The 23,615-nt window shown below is 44.3% G+C and overlaps 1 protein-coding gene across 1 annotated transcript in view; it reads right to left on the bottom strand.

The window, feature by feature from the left end:
• Positions 1 to 611: 611 nt before the first annotated feature.
• LOC143975430 (uncharacterized) overlaps positions 612 to 23,615 on the bottom strand; it is a 39,435-nt gene continuing 16,431 nt past the window's right edge. Inside the window, exons 3-5 of the mRNA XM_077477815.1 lie at positions 5,460 to 5,558; positions 5,117 to 5,197; positions 612 to 998 (exon numbers count right to left, since the gene is read on the bottom strand). Of these exons, the coding sequence (XP_077333941.1) occupies positions 973 to 998; positions 5,117 to 5,197; positions 5,460 to 5,558 (206 nt within the window). The 3' untranslated portion in view covers positions 612 to 972. The remainder of the gene's footprint in view (positions 999 to 5,116; positions 5,198 to 5,459; positions 5,559 to 23,615) is intronic.

The raw sequence follows: 23,615 nt of genomic DNA, 5'->3' as shown, positions 1-23,615 counted from the left end.
AATGAATGTGCAACAAGGGATGCCTGGTGAGCAGAACTTAGCCCTGAGGTCACAGATGTCAAGCTCCTAATAACAAAGTAGACATATTTTAATGGGGGGGGGGGGGACTGAGGGTTAATTAGGATAATACGCCAAGCAATCTCCTGCGCTCAGGTGCCCGGTCAGCTAAGTAAGTGGCCCAGCCAACCCCTTTAGCAAAGACAGTGGAATGTCGCTGGTCTTGCTGCCCTCCTCAGATTAATGGGTATCCTTTATAACTGAAACATACAAAAAGAACAGGGGGACGCACCGACCTTGTGCATTACCAAGGATAACATTTACTTATAAAATAACAAAATATATGCACAAACGTGCTTAAAATAAGGCTTATCAATGCTCCGGCAATAGCAAACAGCATCTCTAAGTGCCTACGGCCTGGACCAGATGTTTAGAGGACCCAGATGGCATCGCAAGTGGCGTACGTGTTACAAGGGTGAACCCACTTCCTCAGAACCATAGCGATGAGGAAGAGGCCGTAGGCGTTTAAAGATGCTGTTCGCTATTGCCAGAGCATTGATAAGCCTTATTTTAAGCACATTTATGAGTATATTTTATGTTATTTTATAAATAAATTTTATCCTTGGTAATAAGGATAATAGCCAGTGTCTTGATGGCAATAAGGACAATTAAGGCAGCTGATAAAGACGTTACCCATAGAGGAACAGTGGGGAAGGTCCCGAGGCTGGAGTGTCCATACCAGACATAATTACCAATAAAAATGGAGGGGTAATAGCTGCCACTCTGTGGTACTTGCTGTCAGAGATGTGAGCTGTAGTTTTAATCTGATACAATGAATGAGCCATAAAGTGAAATGTCACTGTCACAGTTGTCATTAACTGGAATTTCTTGTGAAGGACATGCACTGTAGAACTGATGACATGGAGGTGAATTGTAGGTCCTGCACCTTCTGCTGTACATCTTGAAGTAGTAGCTTCATGCAGTTGTCGTCTTTGTGCTCTCTAGAAGAAAACCCGTTCATTACATTACTTTGCATCACACACATATCTGGAGACAAGCTTAATACTTGTTCTTATACATACAGTGCATCCGGAAAGTATTCACAGCCCTTCACTTTTTCCACATTTTGTTATGTTACAACCTTATTACAGCCTCAAGTCTTTTTGAGTATGATGCTAAAAGCTTGGCCCACCTATTTTTGGGCAGTTTCTCCCATTCTTGGCAGGACTACTCAAGCTCCATCAGGCTGGATGTGGAGTGTCAGTGCACAGCAATTTTCAGCTCTCTCTAGAGATGTTCAATTGGGTTCAAGTCTTGGCTCTGTCTGGGCCACTCAAGGAGATGAAGATAAACCTTCTCCCCAGTCTGAGGTCCAGAGCACTTTGGTGCAGGTGTTCATCAAGGATGTCTCTGTACATTGCTGCATTCATCTTTCCCTCGATCCTGACTAGTCTCCCAGGTCCTGCCACTGAAAACATCCCCACAGTATGATGCTGCCACCACCATGCTTCACTGTAGGGAAGGTGTTGGCCAGGTGATGAGCGGTGACTTCAGACGTGACGCTTGCCATTCAGGCCAAAGAGTTCAATAATTGTTTCATAAGACCAGAGAACTTTGTTTCTCATGGTCTGAGAGTCCTTAAAATTAAATTTATTTTAATTAATGACCTTTGAATAATTTCTTGGCTGCTAAAAAACCCCATGAGGGAATTTTTCCATTATACAAATGTTTTGGGGTGTGCAGCACTAGTAGCTCACACATATGTGTTTTTCTATTCTACTTTTCTGTACCCTTCCCCAGATATGTGCCTCAATACAATCCTGTCTCGGAGGTCTACAGACAATTCATTGGACTTCATGGCTTGGTTTGTGCTTAAGGCTGGGTTCACACTGCAGCGGTTTATGAGATCGGATGTGATTCGCACCGCACTGCAGTGCAAGTCACATTCTATCTCTGTGCGATGCGAGTTCAGCCATACAGATAGTATGGCTAAATTCGCATCGCACCCGACCCAAACTCGCACAGGACCCTTTTTTTGGTCCGCAGCAGAATCGGATCGCATGGGTGTTCACACCATGCGATCTGATTCCTGTCCGAGTTTGCAGATCGCACTGCGATATGCGAACTGATCTGGGGGTGTCGTTAACGTTTCACTGACACTCCCAGTAGTTCGCATAGGGCAGTGTGAACTGCCGCCGGGAGGCATGCGATGCGGGAACCCGCAGCGGATTTGCAGCGTTCCCGCATCACTGCAATGTGAACCCAGCCTTAACATGCACTGTTAAATGTGGGACCTTATATAGATAGGTGTGCGCCTTTCCAAATTGTGTCCAATCAACTCAATTTATCACAGGTGGACTACAATCAAGTTGTAGAAAAATCTCAAGGATGATCAGTGGAAACAGGATGCATCTGAGCTCAATTTTGAGTGTCATGGCAAAGGCTGTGAATACTTATGTACATTGGATTTATTTTGTTTTTTATTTTTAATACATTTTCAAATATTTCAATCTTCTTTCACGTTGTCATTATGGGGTATTGTTTATAGAATTTTGAGGGAAAACAATGAATTGAATCCATTTTGGAATAAGGCTGTAACATAACAAAATGTGGAAAAAGTGAAGCGCTGTGAATACTTTTCGAATGCACTGTATGTGTGAGAGTGATTGGTAAATGAAAAGAACAGGTATTGACTTAGCTGACATTTATTTTACAGCGTTAGAACTTTATAAATAAACTGTGAAATGTCTCCAGTCAGCCACACAATTACACTTTTTTGGCGTTAAGTTTTATTGCTGTTTGTGCCCACACTAGGAACATAAACCCTCTCTATTTGTCTTGGGGACCAGTACAGAAAGTAATGGGGAATACAAAGTTTTATAGTTGCTGCTGGAATAGTAGAAGAGAAATCTTCCAAAGGAGATACCTGTTCTGAGGACGACTCTCTTAAAGCGGGAGTCCGCCGGGACTCCGCATTTTTTTTTTTTTTTTAAAAGCCAGCAGCTACAAATACTGCAGCTGCTGACTTTTAAAATAGTGACACTTACCTGTCCAGCGCGCCCGCGATGTCGGCACCCCGAAGCCGATCTGTAGATCGTCTCTCGGGTGCTGCCGCCGCCATCTTGGGTATAGGAATCAGGAAATGGAGCCTTTTGGCTTAATTTCCCGGTTCCCTACTGCGCATGCGCGAGTCGCGCTGCGCAATAAGGACGGTCCCCGCTGCCTCTGGGATCTGTGTGTTTCCCAGCAGGCAGCGGGGCACTTGCGGAAAGGGGCGGGCACTTGCGGAAAGGGGCGTAATCTACGCCCCTTTCCGCAGAGAGCTATCCCGGAAGTGGGTGCAGATACCTGTACTGTACAGGTATCTGCACCCCCCTCCCCCCTGAAAGGTGCCAATTGTGGCGCCGGAGGGGGGGAGGGTTCCGAGGAGCGGAAGGTCCACTTTAGGGTGGACCTCCGCTTTAAGCCTGTTCCACACTATGAGATTATCGGACAAATGGTTGTGTTTTTTTTTTTGCATGCTAGTCTCATATCAAAAATTAAGAGGTTACTAAAGTTACGAAAATTCTCATACGACAGAATACAACTTCAGAAGTGATGTAATGTGAAAGCTGTGTACTAACATTCAGATTATTGTACGATCGCTACTCCGAAAGCGATTTTTGTCATCCGATTTTCTGATGGTGTTTACTACGCATTAGAGGGGAATTCTCCCAATTTCCTAGAGATTTCCTGACTTTCTGTTATGTCCCAAGGATAGGATGTGAAGGTAAATTTCCCCAAAATGGGACACAGACATATGAAGCAGCATTTTTTGTTCTTCTGAGTACCTCGGTAACAGTTTTATTTATCTGTTAATCCTGCCAGTGGATCTATTATTTTATCACCTCCTGTAATAGGGTGACAACACTGTTTATTCTGCAATAAAATCACTGCAGTGTTATCACCCTATGGGACAGTAGTTAGTCGTAGTTTTAAATGTACAAACCAATTAAAGATTAAAGCTAGTAGAATTACGTTCAGCGCTTTTCGTTGCAAGAATGTTGTAAGAGCGCTCGTTTGTTTTCTCTAATTATTAGTGGGGTCAAATCAATGTTTGCTTTTAACCATAGTGAGAAGAAAATCTCAAAGGGTAGAAAATCTCTCTCGAAATTTACAAATTTTTAACATTTTTTGATTTTTTTTGGTAAAGTCCATTAATTCCAAAATCAAAAGCTAAAAACAAACAAAATCTTGAACTGCTTTTGATCAGCACTTAAATGTTCTGAGAATTTTCGTTCAAAATTCTACTAGTGTATTCCCAGCTTTAATGCAAGTTAACCCTTATTAACTACTTCCCGACTGCCTCACGCCGATATACGTCGACAGAAGGGCACGTACAGGCAGAATCATGTACCTGTACGTTGCCCTTTAAGAGGCGGCGAGGGCGCGTGTGCTCGCGCAAAGCTCCGTGAGTCCGGTCACCGGTCCCGCGGACATGAGTCAGTGCATTTATATAGCACTGATTGCTGTATAAATGACAACGGTCCCAAAAATGTGTCAAAAATGTCCGATGTGTCCGCCATAATGTCGCAGTCATGATAAAAATTGCAAATCAACGCCATTAAAAAAAAAATATTATATATTAATAGAAATGCCATAAAACTATTTTGTAAGCGCTATAACTTTTGCGCAAACCAATCAATAATCCCTTATTGCAATTTTTTTTTTTTTTTTTACCAAAAATATGTAGAAGAATACATATCGACCTAAACTGAGGAAAAAAAATTTTTTTTTATATATTTTTGGGGGATATTTATTATAGTAAAAAATAATGTGTTTTTTTTCAAAATAGACGCTTTTTTTTTGGTTATAGCGAAAAAAATAAACTGCAGAGGTGATCAAATACCACAAAAAGAAAGCTCTATTTGTGGGAATAAAAAGGACATCAATTTTGTTTGGGAGCCATGTTGCATGGCCGCGCAATTGTCAGTTAAAACGAAGCAGTGCCGAATCGCAAAAAGCGCTCTGGTCAGGAAGGGGATAAATTCTTCCGGGGCTGTATCTGTAATTTAAATAGAGACTACAACATAGTTAAGTAGTGTGAGATGGTATTTATACTTTATATGCTATAACTTACTTTTAATTTTAGTCCCAGGATGATCCATGGCCTTACGTGTATTTCTTGTCATGTTACCATAGGTATGATCTTGGAAGAGTTCTGATCAACATAATGAAACATTTGAATCAGTAAAACGTTATTAAATGTCCTTCACTCAAAGATATTGATTTTTTTTTTCTCTGATAGAGTTCTCTATAATCTGATATTCCAATATATAATTTATCACTGTTAAAAAAGGTAAATGTTAAAGGAGACAAACAGAAAATATTATATAAATTATATAATAATAAATAATTATAAAATAATAATTATTATTAATAATAAAATAATAATAATAATAATAATAATAAATTATATTTACCTTTCTGCTTCTTCCACCTGTGAAAGCAGCATAACACTGTGATCAGTATGGGGATAATGAGAAGGGTAATGAAGTATAAGTACCATAACGAGTCTGAAACTAAAAATATGAAAATGACTTTAATATTAAAACAAATCAATTAATCAGACACATTGAATAGCTATCACTTTAATAAATCATGCTTTATCATCAGACGTGGATAATGTAAGCTTGGTCAGACATAGAGAAGGTTAGGCTCTGAGGAAAAGGCAAATCCTCAAAACACGTCAGCCTGTTGGATGTCCAGGTGTCCTGCCATATAAAATGTTGTATCGCGGACTGGATGTTGCTTTTTTTTTTTTTTTTTGCATGATGAGCCTTTGATGCCTTTGTCACTTCGTGAGTATAATAATTACCACTTTCATACAAAATAAAAATGTTTTAAGGATAATGCATTATGCCAGTGCGCCCTGTTTGCTTTATGGTTTCAGTGTTTCCAGACTTCCCCAGTCTATGAGGGCAGCAAGGCGAGACTTATCCATGAAAGCCGGGATGAGAATTTAACCAACGTGTTTCTTGAGCCCACTTTCAAGCGCAGAATATTTTGTGTTTGGCATCTACATAGAGAAAGTTAGAACAGGATAACAAATATTTAAAATAAAGCTGTAGCCAGGCTATTGATATTCAAATATTTGTATTCTTTTTGTGAGCAGTAAATGAGCTTTAAAAAATCCATCATGGACCACTGTAGCTACAAACATTGCGGAGTAATTCATTCTTAAATTTCACAGCGTGGACTTGACGTACACCAATCAGGCATAACATTATGACCACTGACAGGTAAAGTGAATAACAATGATTTTCTTGTGACAATTACATCTGAAAGTAGGTAGGATATATTGGGCAAGTGAACATGTTGTCCCTGAAGTTGAAGTGAAAATGATGTGAAAGTGAAAAAATGGGCAAGCGTAAAGATTTGAGTGACTTTAACCACTTTCAGACCGGACCATTTTGCTGGTCAATGACCAGAGGTCTTTTTACAATTTGGCACTGCGCTGCTTTAACTGGTAATTGCGCGGTCATGCAATGTTGTACCCAAACAAAATTTGCGTCCTTTTCTTCCCACAAATAGAGCTTTCTTTTGATGGTATTTGATTGCCTCTGCGATTTTAATTTTTTGCGATATAAGCGTAAAAAGACCGCAAATTTTGAAAAAAAATGATATTTTCTACTTTTTGTTATTAGAAAAATCCAATAAACTCAATTTAAGTCATACATTTAGGCCAAAATTTATTCAGCCACATGTCTTTGGTAAAAAAAAAGTCAATAATTGTATATTTATTGGTTTGCGCAAAAGTTGTCACATCTACAAACTAAGGTACGTTTTCTGGAATTTACGCAGCTTTTAGTTTACGACTGCCTATCTCATTTCTTGAGGTGCTAAAATGGCAGGGCAATACAAACCCCCCCCAAATGACCCCATTTTGGAAAGTAGACCCCCTAAGGAAATTGATAAGTGGCATGTTCAGCCCATTGAATATTTTATTTTTTTGCCTCAAGCGATTGAATAATGACAAAAAAAAAATGTTTTTTTTTTTTTTTACACAAAGTTGTCACTAAATGATATATTGCTCACACATGCTATGTGCATATGTGAAATGACACCCCAAAATAAATTCTGCTGCTTCTCCTGAGTACGGGGATACCACATATGTGGGACTTTTTGGGAGCCTAGCCGCGTACGGGGCCCCGAAAACCAAGCACCGCCTTCAGGCTTTCTAAGGGCGTAAATTTTTGATTTCACTTCTCACTACCTATTACAGTTTTGAAGGCCATAAAATGCCAAGATGGCACAAAACCCCCACAAATGACCCCATTTTAGAAAGTAGACACCCCAAGCTATTTGCTGAGAGGCATGTTGAGTCCATGGAATATTTTATATTTTGCCACAAGTTGCGGGAATATTACAAACTTTTTATTTTTATTTATTTTTTTCACAAAGTTGTCACTAAATGATATATTGCTCACGCATGCCATGGGCATATGTGAAATGACACCCCAAAATAAATTCTGCTGCTTCTCCTGAGTACGGGGATACCACATATGTGGGACTTTTTGGGAGCCTATCCGCATACGGGGCCCCGAAAACCAAGCACCGCCTTCTGGCTTTCTAAGGGCGTTACAGTTTTGAAGGCCATAAAATGCCAAGATGGCACAAACCCCCCCAAATGACCCCATTTTGGAAAGTAGACACCCCTAAATTTAGGGGTACACTAGTGAGACTAGGTAATAAATGGCGGGTGCCCTGAAACTATAAAAAAATAACTAACCAACCAGCGTCACCTGTAACAGTTATATGGTGATCACTGGTGAAAGGGTTAACTAGGGGGCAATCAGGGGGCTTTATGCGGTAGTATATGGGGGTCCCTGGCGCTATAAAAAGCTGTGGCGAACCTAAATACCTACCTGCCTAACTAGCGTCACCTGTGACACTAATACAGCGATCAGAAAAACGATCGCTTATTAGGCTGGGTTCACACTGGAGCGATGCAGGAACGCCACGAATCCGCGGCGGGTTCCCGCATCGCATGCCTCCCGGCGGCAGTTCACACTGCCCTATGCGAACTGCTGGGAGTGTCAGTGAAATGTTAATGACACCCCCAGATCAGTTCGCATATCGCAGTGCGATCTGCAAACTCGGATCGCATGGTGTGAACACCCATGTGATCCGATTCTGCTGCGGACCAAAAAAAGGGTCCCGTGCGAGTTTGCGGCGGGTGCGACACGAATTCAGCCATACTATCTGTATGGCTGAACTCGAATCGCACAGAGATCGGATGTGATTTGCACTGCAGTGCGGTGCGAATCACATCCGTTCTCATAAACCGCTGCAATGTGAACCCAGCCTTAGTGACACTGGCGACGGGGGGTGATCACGGGGTTAAACCTTTATTGGGGGGTTAGGGGGGTACCTTAGAACTAAAGGGGGCTAACCCTAACTGCCCTAACAGTTATTACAGTCACAAATGACACCCGCCGGGTGATCAGGGGGTTAAACCTTTATTAGGTAATAAATGGCGGGTGCCCTGAAACTATAAAAAAATAACTAACCAACCAGCGTCACCTGTAACAGTTATATGGTGATCACTGGTGAAAGGGTTAACTAGGGGGCAATCAGGGGGCTTTATGCGGTAGTTTATGGGGGTCCCTGGCGCTATAAAAAGCTGCGGCGAACCTAAATACCTACCTGCCTAACTAGCGTCACCTGTGACACTAATACAGCGATCAGAAAAATGATCGCTTATTAGGCTGGGTTCACACTGGAGCGATGCGGGAACGCCACGAATCCGCGGCGGGTTCCCGCCTCGCATGCCTCCCGGCGGCAGTTCACACTGCCCTATGCGAACTGCTGGGAGTGTCAGTGAAATGTTAATGACACCCCCAGATCAGTTCGCATATCGCAGTGCGATCTGCAAACTCGGATCGCATGGTGTGAACACCCATGCGATCTGATTCTGCTGCGGACCAAAAAAAGGGTCCCGTGCGAATTTGCGGCGGGTGCGGCGCGAATTCAGCCATACTATCTGTATGGCTGAACTCGAATCGCACAGAGATCGGATGTGATTTGCACTGCAGTGCGGTGCAAATCACATTCGTTCTCATAAACCGCTGCAATGTGAACCCAGCCTTAGTGACACTGGCGACGGGGGGTGATCACGGGGTTAAACCTTTATTGGGGGGGTTAGGGGGGTACATTAGAACTAAAGGGGGCTAACCCTAACTGCCCTAACAGTTATTACAGTCACAAATGACGCCAATGCAAAAAAAAATAAAAAATAAAAAATGCAATTGGTGTCAATGTGACTGGGGGGGCAGGGGTAATTGGGGGGGGGGGGTGATCGGGGGGTGAAGGGGGGGTGTGAGTGTGCCTGGCATGTTCTACTGTGTAGTGTCGTGTTGGTGCAACTCACCGATCCTCTCTCCTCGGTGCCGGAACGAAAAATACCGACACGGAGGAGAGATTACATCACTTCCTCTCCTGTGTTTACATTACAGGAGAGGAAGTGATGTCACGGAGCATTTCCATTCGTCGGGAGCGATCGCGAGGGGGTGGCCATGAATGAATGGCCGCCCCCTCATCCCGGATCGCTCCCGAACGAATACCGACCGCCGCAGGCACCGGGGGGGGGGCCCGATCGGGCCCCCCACCCGCGGGAAGGCAGGACGTATATATACGCCCATATGCCTGCCCGTGCCATTCTGTCGACGTATATCGTCGTGCGGCGGTCGGCAAGTGGTTAACCTGGGCCAAATTGCAAGAGCTAGATGACTGGGTCAGAACATCTCCAAAACTGCAGCTCCTGTGGCATGTTCCCAGTCTGAATAGTCAGGTCCTATCAAAAGTGGTCCAAGAAAGAAAAAACACCAAACTAGCGAGTGGGTCATGGGAGGCTGGCTGGTGTAGTCCAATCCAATAGAAGAGCTACTGTAGCTCAAATTGCTGAATGCGGTTTCCTAAAGAAAGGTGTCAGAACACACAACGCATCGCAGTTTGTTGTGTATGGGGCTGTGTGGGAGCAGCAGACTAATTAGGGTGCCCATGCCGACATGTGTCTACAGCAGGGGTCTCAAACTGGCGGCTCTCCAGCTGTTGCGAAAAACTACAAGTCCCATCATGCATCTGCCTGTGGGAGTCATGCTGGTAACTGTCAGCCTTGCAATGCCTCATGGGACTTGTAGTTTTGCAACAGCTGGTGGGCTGCCAGTTTGAGACCCCTGGTCTACAGCCAAAAGCATTTACAATGGAGCCTTTGAGAAAGAGGTCATCATGCTGGGTGGGATGAGGAAGCCATTTTGCTGAAGCTTGGTTTGTTTATAATACTATGTCTATACCTGTGGTTTTTATATATTCCATTGTGAGTGGCATTTTTTCTTTTATAATAAATATTGCCTAGCAGTCTACACTAGTTACCTTTTCTCCTTTGTACCTTTGCATGGATATACTTGCTGAAGGAGTAGAGGAGACATTTAAAGGACCATGCGTCTGCCTAACACTTGTTGTATATGAAACATTTGTGGCTTCCATTCAACAGTGGGGTCCACAAGGTAAAGTGAGAAGACACCCATAGGGGTCTTTGGTGGAGGGCACAATGTTAGTCCATTTTTTTTGGTGAAGAGTTTGTTATGTGAAGTACTGAGAAGATTTGGACTTTGCACATTTCTCATAGAGGTATATGGGATTTATTTTAGAGTGGATACTTACTGTATATTGACACTACTGCACTGTACAACTATTTCTGATTGATCTTATATTGCTAATTGGATTGTATATGCGATTTTGTTACTTGTTAGAACACTATATATAAGCACTGTTTATATATTTGATATGATATTTGATATGAAACTCTATGGACATTTACATATTTTGATATTTAATGTTTAGAGTGCTTCACTTTATTTTCTTTTTTTATACTTATTACCAGTGTGGTGCATGTACTATTTAGTGGCAGCAGCTCTATTATTATTATCTTTTTTGTTAATTATTTTGGCTTATCTTTACATAATAGCATGGGGATTCTTTTTTATACTTAATGGGCAAGGGAGCATCAGAACTGGACCATGGAGCAATAGAAGAAGGTTTCCTGGTCTGATGAATCACATTTTTTCTTTTACATAATGTATATGGTCAGGCGAGTGTGAGTCACTTACCTCAGGAAGAGATGGCATTAACATGCTCTATGGAAAGAAGGTAAGTGTGATGATTTATCTAGTGGGTACATGCCCCGAAGGGTCAAGGCTGTTTTGGCAGCAAAAGGGGGGTGCTCATAATGTTATCGCTGATTGGTGTATACATCCTGATAGCAGCAAGCAATGTCCCCATTTCTAACATGTTGTGTACTTGAGGAATCAAATAAGACATATGGTTCTAGTAGAATGAGTGGTTGGAACCTACATCTGATTCCCTGTTGTTCTTTTCAAACTGATACACTGAAGCATTTATGGGGGTTGGGGGCAGCAGGAAGGCTGCTCACATATACTACTGCACATATACATGGGCCGGGTAGTCTGGAAATTAACAGGTTTTCCTTGAACCCAAAAAGATAAATCTTAATAATTCCTGCAGAGAACTCTCTATGTTGTACAGGGTCAAATGTTTAAAGCTGGTCCTTTCAATACATACAGTGCCTTGACAATGTATTCATACCCCTTAAAATTTTACAAATTTTGTCATGCCACAACCAAAATTTTTTATGTATTTTATTGAGATTTTATATGATAGACCAACACAAAGTGGCAGATAGTTGTGAAGTGGAAAAGAAAATGATAAATAGTTTTCACATTTTTTTACAAATAAATATCTGAAAAGTTTGGCGTGTATTTGTATTTAGTCCCCTTTACTCTGATACTCCTAACTTAAATGTAGTGGAACCAATTGCCTTCAGAAGTTACCCAATTAGTAAATAGAGTCCACCTCTGTGTAATTTTAATCTCAGTATAAGTACAACTGTTCTGTGAAGGGGTTGTAGAGAACCTGCTGTTTGTTGTGCTGTTTGTTGTGAACAAAGAGCATTATGAAGGCCAAGGAACACACCAGACAGGTCAGGGATACAGTTGTGGAGAAGCTTATAGCATGGTTAGGTTATAAAAAAAAATCCCAAGCTTTGAACATCTCATAGAGCACTGTTCAATGCTTCATCCTAAAATGGAAAGAGTATGGCACAACTGCAAACCTACCAAGATATGGCTGTCCACCTAAACTGACAGGCTGCGCAAGAACAGCATTAATCAGAGAAGCAGCCAAGAGGCCCATGGTAACTCTGGAGGAGCTGCAGAGATCCACAGCTCAGGTGGGAGAATCTGTCCAGAGGACAACTATTATTTGTGCACTCCACAAATCTGGCCTTTATGGAAGAGTGGCAAGAAGAAAGCCATTGTTGAAAGAAAGCCATCAGAAGTCTTGTTTGCAACAAGCCATGTGGAAGACACAGCAAACATGTGGAAGAAGGTGCTTTGGTCAGATGAGACCAAAATTTTACTTTTTGTCCTAAAAGTAAAAAAACGCTATATGGTAGAAATCGAACACTGCACATAACCCTGAACACACCAAAGAAACCCTGTTAGAGTCTGCAAAAGACAAGACTGGGATGGAGGCAGGGCCAGTGCTAGATGATTTTGCACCCCCCCATAAAAAAAGAAAACTACGTATAAAAAAAAAAAAAATAGAACAACAAAATACAAAAAACATCTAAACATGAAACTGCTAAATTTCTTTTAATTTGCATAGTGCACGTGCCATAAGATGCCAAAGAGACAGCCCATTCCAGCAAAAACAAAAACTGCCCAATCCTGCAAAGAAACATTCCCATATAACAAAGAGTCATTCCCATATAGCAAAGAGACATCCCCATATAGTAAAGAGACAGCTAAATCCAGCAAAGAGACATTCCAATCCAAACAGACAGCCCAATCCAGCAAAGAGACACCCCAACTCCGCAGCCATGCAACGCCGCTACAGAGTGGTACTATTTAGCTGTTATACTTGATCAGTGTAGGGTTCAGTGCACTCATCTTCCTCCCAGTGTGTGACAGACAACCCTCTCTACCCCAGTGGAGCTGTCATGGTGTGTCGGTTGGTGTTATGAAGGAACGAGTCTGCCGTATGTGTCCCCCAGCAGGCAGTGCTTCCTGTGTTTCACTGGAACTATCTCTCCCGACTTCTGTCTGTACCTCCTACTATGCTGGCAATGGTTCTGCTTTAAGGCAAGTCTGTGGTGGCTGGCCCAGTCAGCCCCTGCCAGGTGGCCATGGTGCAGCTGCCATGGTGTGCAAGCCAGTGTTATGAAGGAGAGAGTCCGTGTTCCTTCATTGTAGCTATGTCTCCAGAAGTAGGCCCGGGAGGTGTGCGTGTCTCCCTGCAGGCTGCATTTCCAGTGTGTCACTGGAGCCATCTCCTGCACCTCCCACTATGCTGGTGCCGGTCCTGCTTTAAAGCAAATCTGTGTAGACTGGCCCAGTCAGCTCCTGCCAGGTGGCTATGGCTGTGCCCTAGGCGACTTCCTAGTTTGTCTAGTGGTAGCTCCAGCCATGAGTGGAGGTTCACCTTCCAGCAGGACAACGAGCCTAAATATACAACCAGAGCTACAATGGGATGGTTTAGATCAAAGCATATTCATGTGTTAAAATGTCCCAGTCAAAGTCCAGACCTAAATTCAATTGGGAATATGTGTGAAGACTTGAAAATTGCTATTCACGGAAGCTCTCTATCTAATCTGACAGAGCTTGAGCTATTTTGCAAAGAAGAATGGGCAAAAATTTCATTCTCTAGACGTGTAAAGTTGGTAGAGACATTCCCAAAATTACTTGTAGCTGTAATTGCAGTGAAAGGCGGTTCTACAAAGTATTGACTCGGACACAGTATTGACTGTGGATCTCTATAATAGGGACCATCCCTATAGTCAATCAGCATTGCCACCTTGATAGGAATAGTATTACCAGATGTCCCCTGTGGGTAATAGCCTGGTTGTTCATATCTCCTGTGGGTGTTCTCTCTCAAAAGGTAGAAATCTATTCTTAGTGGGGACTCTATACTGTGGAGACTCAGTGTCCAGTCTCCTAGATGCCCCCACTGAGGGTCCTGCATAGGATCTTTGCTAGATTCCTGAGTACCTTTTCTATGTGCCTCAAATTCCCTCTCATTAGGGGGAGGGTGGATATAACCATCCTGACCAATATGGGACCTATCATCCTATTCCACGGAGGATTCCTGGGATATGGATTTAAACACATCCCCTTGCCACCTATATACCCTGCCTGCCTTATAGTCCTTGATGTCTCTTTGGTGTTTTTTTCCTTTTTCCTTTTTGATATCAATGTCATACTTGATGAGTTGTTTCTCTAAATATGTGGATTTATCTTTGTATTCTTATGATTCTACAAATGGGGCCAGATTTTCTTTGGATTGGGAAATCTCTGTCGCCGGGAGATTTAACTTAATATTTCTCCTATAGACAATCATTTCCATAAGCTTCTTCTCACATTTGTTGAAAAAATTCATACCATTCCAATATAAATTTGGGGTCTTCCATCCCGTCATTAGGGCCTATATCCTACCTCAAGCTCCTAGGACAGGCATGTCCAAAGTCCGGCCCACAGGTCAATTGTCGCCCGCGGTCCGGTTTTGAATGGCCCGCCTGGTCTTTCTCAATTTAGTGTGCTGCGGGATCAGGGCTGTCAGATGAGCCGATCCCTACACTGTGAGAAGCTCCGTGAGCTTCAAAAATGAAAGTAAAGTGCAGAGGAGTGTGCTGTGCTCTCTGCTTCCCCCTACAGTGCAGTACCCGGCTGAATGAGGAAGCTGCAAAGGTACTGTACTATGCTACAAGCTAAATTATTGTTAAAAAGGGCTTTATTCGTGTGTATGTATGTATATGTATGTATGTGTCTGTATGTGTGTGTGTGTGCATATGTGTCTGTATATATGTCTGTATGTGTGTGCATTTATGTCTGTATGTATGTGTGTGTGCATATGTGTCTCTATGTATGTCTGTGTATGTGTATGCGTGTGTCTGCATGTATGTCTGTATGCATGTGTGCGCGCATATGTCTGTATGTATGTCTGTATGTATGTGTATGCATGTATCTGTATGTGTGTGCGGGGTGCATTTGTCCGTATATGTGTCTGCATGTGTGTGCATGTGTCTGTGTGTATGTTACTTTTAATCCGGACCACTCCCACCATACCCCCCCCCCCCCCCCCATTCTTATACCACCAAAACTGCTTTTGTAGGGCTTGTGTGTGATATTAGCCAGGGCTGCTGCTCCTCTGAAAAGCAATCCATGCACAGATCTCTTTTCAGAGGCATTTGAATGGCAGTAAAGAGGCATTATGTTGCCTCCTCACCACGTGTTTTAAGCCCGTAAATGCAACATCTGTGTGGCTGCGTACTGTGTGTAAGGCTACTCACAAAAATGCAGGGAAAGAAGTTCCCCAAGCTTTTTTTTTTTTTTTTTTTTTTTAAATTGCACTGCACCCTACATTTTCCAATGTGTGGGGTACCATTAAGAATTAACGATACCCCTTAAAGTGCAGAGCATTAGTCTGTGCGTTGGGAACTAGTGCGACAAAGGCAAGAGAATTCTTGTTGGGCCGTGTATTAGTGCTCGGATAGACACACTTAGACCAAATTTTCAATGGTTCAAAGAATGTCAGGCAAAATGGTCGGCCCTCACGCATGTTCACTTCATCAAATCTGGCCCTCTTTGAAAAAAGTTTGGACACCCCTGTCCTAGGAGTAATGTTTTATTTTATATATAATTCAAGGGTGGTGATGTCCCACCAAGACCAGATCTGCTTTTCCATGTCATGCTTAATTGGCTGAAGGCCTGATCTAAACAGCTATTTGGATATATGGATTGTGATATCACTCTTGTCCACCAGAGGGCGATGAGTATGCTCGCAATGCCTGTAATAATTCCCATTCATATTTCCCATGGTAGTAGTGAGACCTCTTTTTCCCTTATGTTTATATATTATGAAGTTGTCTGTATACGATCAGTAGGGAAGAATATCTCCTTAGGCTGTTTTCAGCTTGGAGTGTTTTTGTAATTTTTAAATTATGTACTACAAGTATTTGTGATACGCTTCTTGTAAGTGATTGTATATGCCCTAAGGGTAAGCAGAATCCGTCTTTTACTTGTTTTACTTGTTTTTTTGCCGAGTTAAAAAGGTATCTTTTTTTTGTCCATGGAAAGCATCATTAATGATCCTGACCAATTGCGGCCATTTTTTCTGATATTTAGGCTCAGAGAAAATGGAGTCAGACCCACTTCCTGATGACGTGCGCTCTAGTGTGAAATGCATAGAGGCCTGACGCTCACAACCATAGGAGCCCTATACTATTGCTTGCACAGCTGAGATACACCACGCACATTGTGAATTTTATACCGGTGTCGGACCAGTTTCTGCTTTGCCTTGAGCAGATTGTTTGTGATTCCATGCTGGACTATGTAAGTGTTCTTTTTAAGCAATAAAACCTAAAGCGGTATTACACTATATTCTGCCTTCTGTGGCTCTTTGTTGGGGAGCCATTTCACAGACCTACTTGATGCAAGTTGATATATGCAATGGAGAGATGTTAAAAGGTGAAGACACCTACATTTGTACAACTAAAAAGTGGATTGGGATCCAGCTTCTTCCATATATGACTGCTTGATTGGAATGGGATATATAAACGAGCCACAGCATTGAATTAAGGAGTCCTTCCCATTAGTCATGCTTTGAAGTCACTTTGTGGCCGAGACAATCTGGTGAGCGCATTTTGTTATCACTTCGGATGAAGCACTTTAACCACTGGGCACTTAAACCCCCTTCCTAACCAGACCAATTTTCAGCTTTCAGTGCTCTCACATTTTGAATGACAATTACTCAGTCATGCAGCACCGTACCCAAATACATTTTTTGTCCTTTTTTTTACCTCCACAAATAGAGCTTTCTTTTGGTGGTATTTGATCACCCCTGGGTTTTTTATTTTATGCGCGATCAAAAAAGACAATTCTGTAAAAAAATAAAATAAAAAAATTCTTTGTTTCTTTTAAAATTTATTGCAGAGTATTGGCAGAGTACTGGCAGATTATTGCAGAGTATTGCACAGTGTTGCAGAGTATTGGCAGATTATTGCACAGTATGGGCAGAGTCCTGCAAATTATTGGCACTGAGCGCTGTGGGCACTTCACATCCAGCCCACAGCGATGCTGCCATCTCTCCCCATCTCCCCTCTCACTGTACCGATCGGTACAGCCAGGGGAGGGAGGAACTAGCGTCATGACGTGACACCGGTTTGTTTACAAGTGATCGCTCGTCATTTGACAGAGCTATCACGTGGTAAACAGCCGCTATCACAGATGTTCCCGGGTGCGTGCCCCAGGGGGCGCACGGGAGCAAGATTCTGGGAGGACGTCCATGGATGTCTACCCAGAAAAACACGACCGCGCTGTAGCCATCTTCCAGCTATGGCCCAGTCGGCAAGTGATTAAGCAAGTTTATTGAAGCAAAAGATGATTTGTTCACATATGATCATTATGGACATTTTTGATGGTTTATTTTATTGTGAACTTTATTAGTCAGATACACATTGTATATTAATAATTTGATATTTGATTTTTGTATTACTTCCTTTGTGCTACAACACAGCACGCAAAAGGGCATTGGAAACTGGGCACAACCATGGAGGACATGCACCAATTCAAAATAAATAAATACCAGGGAGAGAAGGGAGTCTTTGTAAAATACACAATTTAATTTCTAATACACTATTTTTTTTAAAATAGCATGCTTGGGGATGCATTAATCCTGCGCGTGATGTACTGCAGCAAAAGTGACATGGAAAATAAATACTATTAATGCTAAATGAGATTTCCTTGCCTGCTTTGTTCTTAGTAAACAAAGAAGCTGGGGAATCCCCCTCATTATCTATTTTAGACCCATGCTAATGAGGATGTGGGTGTCTGTGGGGGCAGAGGGAAATGTGCAGGGCCAACAGGGTTCTTATAATCTGGAAGAAAAGGAAAGAAAAATTGTGCTACAGAATAACGTGTAAAAATCAATGCTGCTGCAGTTCTAATATATACCAAAAAGTTATATACACATGTGAAAGAAAGACAAGAAGAACCGCGCAATCCCTAGAAGTTAAAAATAGGGTATACGCCCCTCACCCGAGAGAGTAAAATGGAAGGCAATAGTGATTGAAGTGCAATATCCCCTATTGCAAAAAAACCTCATATAATGCAAATAAAAACAACACATATAAAATAATGTCACTTATTCTACATATAGTGAATCCCAAATTGTTATATCGCATATACTAAAAACACTCTTAACAGTACAAGTGCAACAGTGTCACAAATTGCATGTGCAGTGGATCACAAAAATATTATACCACACTATACACTAAAGTGCAAAATATATTGTGCAAATAAACAAACCATAAACTGATCATACAAGATCTCAAAGAGTCCTTTTGTTATAGTCCTTAGAGCGAGACCAGAAAAGTAAAAAAACACCACGTGTCACAAATAACTTCGGCTTCCTGATTCGTATTCCAACTCATAAACCATGCTGAGGTGCACCACCACTAAAAAGATAAGATTGGCTCCTTACCAGACGTCCTAGTAAGTTACGCTTTAAAGCGGGAGTCCGCCGGGACTCCGCGTTTTTTTTTTTTTAAAAAGCCAGCAGCTACAAATACTGCAGCTGCTGACTTTTAAAATAGTGACACTTACCTGTCCAGCGCGCCCGCGATGTCGGCACCCGAAGCCGATCTCTAGATCGTCTCTCGGGTGCTGCCGCTGCCATCTTGGGTATGGGAATCAGGAAATGGAGCCTTTCGGCTTCATTTCCCGGTTCCCTACTGTGCATGCGCGAGTCACGCTGCGCAATAAGGACGGTCCCCGCTGCCTCTGGGATCTGTGTGTTTCCCAGCAGGCAGAAAGGGGCGGGCACTTGCGGAAAGGGGCGTAATCTACGCCCCTTTCCGCAGAGAGCTATCCCGGAAGTGGGTGCAGATACCTGTACTGGAGGTATTTCCGGTATTCCAAGATCTGTGAGTTTGTCTCTACAAGTACGCACAAAACATATACAGTTGAACCTTTTATCACCTGCTCTTCGGAAGCAGTGGTATACCTCATACAATGTCCATGTGGACTTCAATATGTGGGGAGGTCCAAGAGGGCCCTAAAAGTGAGGCTAAATGAACATATTGGTAACATCAAACGGGCTTTGACAAGCATCCTGTGTCTAGACACTACGATGAGGTACACGATAGGGACCCATCCAACACCCTGTACATGGGGATAGACAAGTATAAACCACACTGGAGAGGCGGGGCACTAGTGAGAGAAATCTCTCGTTTAGAAATGTCGTGGATCTATAGGTTGAAAACTTACGCCCCCTTCGGTATGAATATAGACACTGACGTTAACGCCTTTATAAACAACGCCTAGTCCAGTGGGGAAGTGGGGGGTTATCACTGTCGTTTGATGAGTTTTGGCGACATTTTCCTCCCTTCTTTTAGTTATAGTTTTTCGGATACTCCCTCCACCCGAAATATGTATTCATACCATATCTGGATGAAATGTGGACAGGTTGTTTGGAATAGCGACATTTCATTCTGTGGGAATACACAATTTTCGGAATCTGAATATGTTCAGTTATTGTAACATGTCATTTTAGCTTTGTTTTTATTTTTATTTGTTTTTATCCATTATTTTTATTATGTAATTTCTCTATATATATTCTTCTTGAGTATCTATAAGATTTGTATGAAATTACTCAAAAAGAAATTTTAAGGATGTGATGATTTTAGTTTTTAAATAATTCATGGCATTATTAATTTGTATTTTTTTGTCATTAGATCTGATGTTAATGTCACGGTGGTCTTTATTTGCATGTGTTGCTGGGACAGGCCTCTTCCTCCAGTGGTGCCACCCGGTGCACATTGGCACACAATTAAGGATTTACTTTATCCTTCGCCCTTCTTTTCCTCTCGATTCGCTCTCATTAGGATGAGTGTGTGGAGAGGCGTGGGATTAGCGGTACACATGTGGGAGGAGTTAAGGTATCCAATGCCTTATACATCGGGAACGAGGCTTGGCTTACACGGAGCCTGGACTTCCGGTGTGAGTGGAAGTGAGGCCTGGTTTGTTTTGGGGCTTGGCTTTCCGGTGCGTGCCGGCGGCGGGGCGTGGTTTCTGCGCTTCTGCCGGTCTTGGCGTGGGCCGATGGTGAGGCTTGGCTCCTTCCCTGTGGGTCTTAAGGCCGCGTACACACGCGGGGACTGTCTGCCGAAACTAAGTTCGTCAAACAGTCCGCTCAAACTTTTGAATGAACGAACACGCCCACACACGGCACTTTTTGAGCGGACAAATACGGCAAACTTTGTTCGTCGTACTAAGTCCGCGCAACTTTTGAAATGAACGGACTCGCCCACACACGAGGCAACAGTCCGCTCATTTCGAGCGCGTGTGCAGGTAGGCGGGGCCCGCGACGGAGACGCCTGGAATGTACTTAAAGGGGAACCCCAACGCCGAAAAAAATCGGCGTGGGGGTCCCCCCAAAGTCCACAACAGACCCTTGTCCGAGCACGCTACCCGGCCGGCCAGGAAAGGGGGGCGAGCGAGCGCGCCCCCCCTCCCGAGCCGTACCAGGCCGCGTGCCCTCAACATGGGGGGTGCCTTGGGGAAGGGGGGGCCGCGCGGCCCCCCCACCCCAAAGCACCTTGTCCCCATGTTGATGAGGACAAGGGCCTCTTCCCGACAACCCTGGCCGTTGGTTGTCGGGGTCTGCGGGCGGGGGGCTTATCGGAATCCGGGAGCCCCCTTTAATAAGGGGGCCCCCGGATACCGGCCCCCCACCCTATGCGAATGAGTATGGGGTACAATGTACCCCTACCCATTCACCTGTAAAATAAAAGTACCCCAAAAAAAAACACAACACACGAGATAAAATATTTTATTGCACAGCTCCGGGGGTCTTCCGTCTTCGGGGGTCTTCTCGCCGGACTCCTCCGCTATCTTCTTGTAGCTCTTTTGCTAGCGGAGGAGTCCGGCTTTCTTCCTCCCCGCCGCCGGCCTCTTCTCCCGACTTCGGGGGTCTTGTCCCCCTCTTCGGTTCTTCTGCCGGGCCACCGCGCCTTCTTATAGCTCTTTTAGAGGCGGTGGCCCGGTCTTCTGTCGCCGCTGTCGCCTTCCGGTCGCCTTCCGTTCTTCTTCTTGTTCTTCTTCTTCTTCTTCTCCAGGAGATGTTGACACGTCGCTCTCTCCGGCCGGAATGCCAGAGCCGCGCTGCGCGGCCACTTATATAGTGACAATGGGGCGGTGTCACATGGTATATGTCACATGGGTTGGTCACATGGGTTGATGTCACATGGGGACTATGACATCGTAAGGGGGCGGGGTCACCATGTGACCAACCCATGTGACATATACCATGTGACACCGCCCCATTGTCACTATATAAGTGGCCGCACAGCGCGGCTCTGGCATTCCGGCCGGAGAGAGCGACGTGTCAACATCTCCTGGAGAAGAAGAACAAGAACAAGAAGAAGAACGGAAGGCGACCGGAAGGCGACAGCAGCGACAGAAGACCGGGCCACCGCCTCTAAAAGAGCTATAAGAAGGCGCGGTGGCCCGGCAGAAGAACGGAAGGCGGCGGCGACAGAAGACCGGGCCACCGCCTGCAAAAGAGCTATAAGAAGGCGCGGTGGCCCGGCAGAAGAACCAAAGAGGGGGACAAGACCCCCGAAGTCGGGAGAAGAGGCCGGCGGCGGGGAGGAAGAAAGCCGGACTCCTCCGCTAGCAAAAGAGCTACAAGAAGATAGCGGAGGAGTCCGGCGAGAAGACCCCCGAAGACGGAAGACCCCCAGAGCTGTGCAATAAAATATTTTATCTCGTGTGTTGTGTTTTTTTTTTGGGTACTTTTATTTTACAGGTGAATGGGTAGGGGTACATTGTACCCCATACTCATTCACATAGGGTGGGGGGCCGGTATCCGGGGGCCCCCTTATTAAAGGGGGCTCCCGGATTCCGATAAGCCCCCCGCCCGCAGACCCCGACAACCAACGGCCAGGGTTGTCGGGAAGAGGCCCTTGTCCTCATCAACATGGGGACAAGGTGCTTTGGGGTGGGGGGCCGCGCGGCCCCCCCTTCCCCAAGGCACCCCCCATGTTGAGGGCACGCGGCCTGGTACGGCTCGGGAGGGGGGGCGCGCTCGCTCGCCCCCCTTTCCTGGCCGGCCGGGTAGCGTGCTCGGACAAGGGTCTGTTGTGGACTTTGGGGGGACCCCCACGCCGATTTTTTTCGGCGTTGGGGTTCCCCTTTAAGTCCATACCAGGCGGCGGGGCCCGCGACGTCTCCTTCGCGGCCCCGCCTACCTGGAGACGCGCTCGAAATGAGCAGGCTTTCCTCCGAGCGGGAACAGTTTGCTCGTTTCGAAAGTGGCCTACACACGGGCGGACTGTCCGCTCAAACCAAGTTTCAGCGGACAGTTTTTCGGAATTTCCGAAAAACTTTGTTCGTCAAACTGTCCGCTGAAACTGTCCGCTGAAGCCCCACACACGAGCGGACTGTCCGCTGAAACACTGTTCAGCGGACAAAGTTGAGCGAACAGTCCGCCCGTGTGTACGCGGCCTAAGGCGCCATTAGTGATAGGAAGGTGGTATACCAATTACGAATGGTCGCACGGGCAGTGAAGTCCTTGAGCGTCACTTCCGCCCTCGCGAGCGGTCAGGCGGATGATGACGCCGATGTGCGCCATTTCCGCCTCCGTGACCATAGTGACCTCGCCTCTGATTGGATATCGGTCGTGAGGCTTGGTTCAGCCTCCCCAAGATGGCGCAGAAAATATTCACCATTGGCTGCTCTATATTCTTTGAATATGGACATTGGGCAGTCAGGTCTGACGCACATGCGTCACTTCCGGTATGGAATTGAGAACGAGGCCTGGGTTTTCCATGGAGAAGGAGGCGTGGGCCACAGCTCATTATAAAAACAGGGGGCAGAATGGCGTGTCACCCGTACCCCGAGACGACGTGATATATCACGAAAAGCGTAGGGCGGTGTGACACGCTACTTTTTTGCCTCTCAACATTAGCCGGAATAAGGATACAATTGTGGAGAATTGCGCTTGGCCGATGCTTCCCACTTTGATATGCCTTCTCTTACAGCAACCTTGTAAGTGTATTTCTTTTTTCATTCAATTTTAATAAATGGTATTACACTATTTGGAGCGCTTTTTTTCCTTTCTATGGTGGACCATTCGCTCTTTTTATTGGAATACTTCCGAATTGTGGTCTGGTCTGAGAGTGGAAGCAGTGCTGGAGGATTAAGGCACATGTATGGTCTGGCTTGACCTCTTAAAGCGTAACTTACTAGGACGTCTGGTAAGGAGCCAATCTTATCTTTTTAGTGGTGGTGCACCTCAGTATGGTTTATGAGTTGGAATACGAATCAGGAAGCCGAAGTTATTTGTGACACGTGTTTTTTTTTACTTTTCTGGTCTCACTCTAAGGACTATAACAAAAGGACTCTTTGAGATCTTATATGATCAGTTTATGGTTTGTTTATTTGCACAATATATTTTGCACTTTAGTGTATAGTGTGGTATAATATTTTTGTGATCCACTG

This window comes from Lithobates pipiens, unplaced genomic scaffold, assembly GCF_037356315.1.
Source record: "Lithobates pipiens isolate NorthernLeopardFrog02 unplaced genomic scaffold, aLitPip1_a1.2 Scaffold_13, whole genome shotgun sequence".
Taxonomy (NCBI): Eukaryota; Metazoa; Chordata; class Amphibia; order Anura; family Ranidae; genus Lithobates; species Lithobates pipiens.
This window is presented reverse-complemented; position numbering and strand designations above follow the sequence as displayed.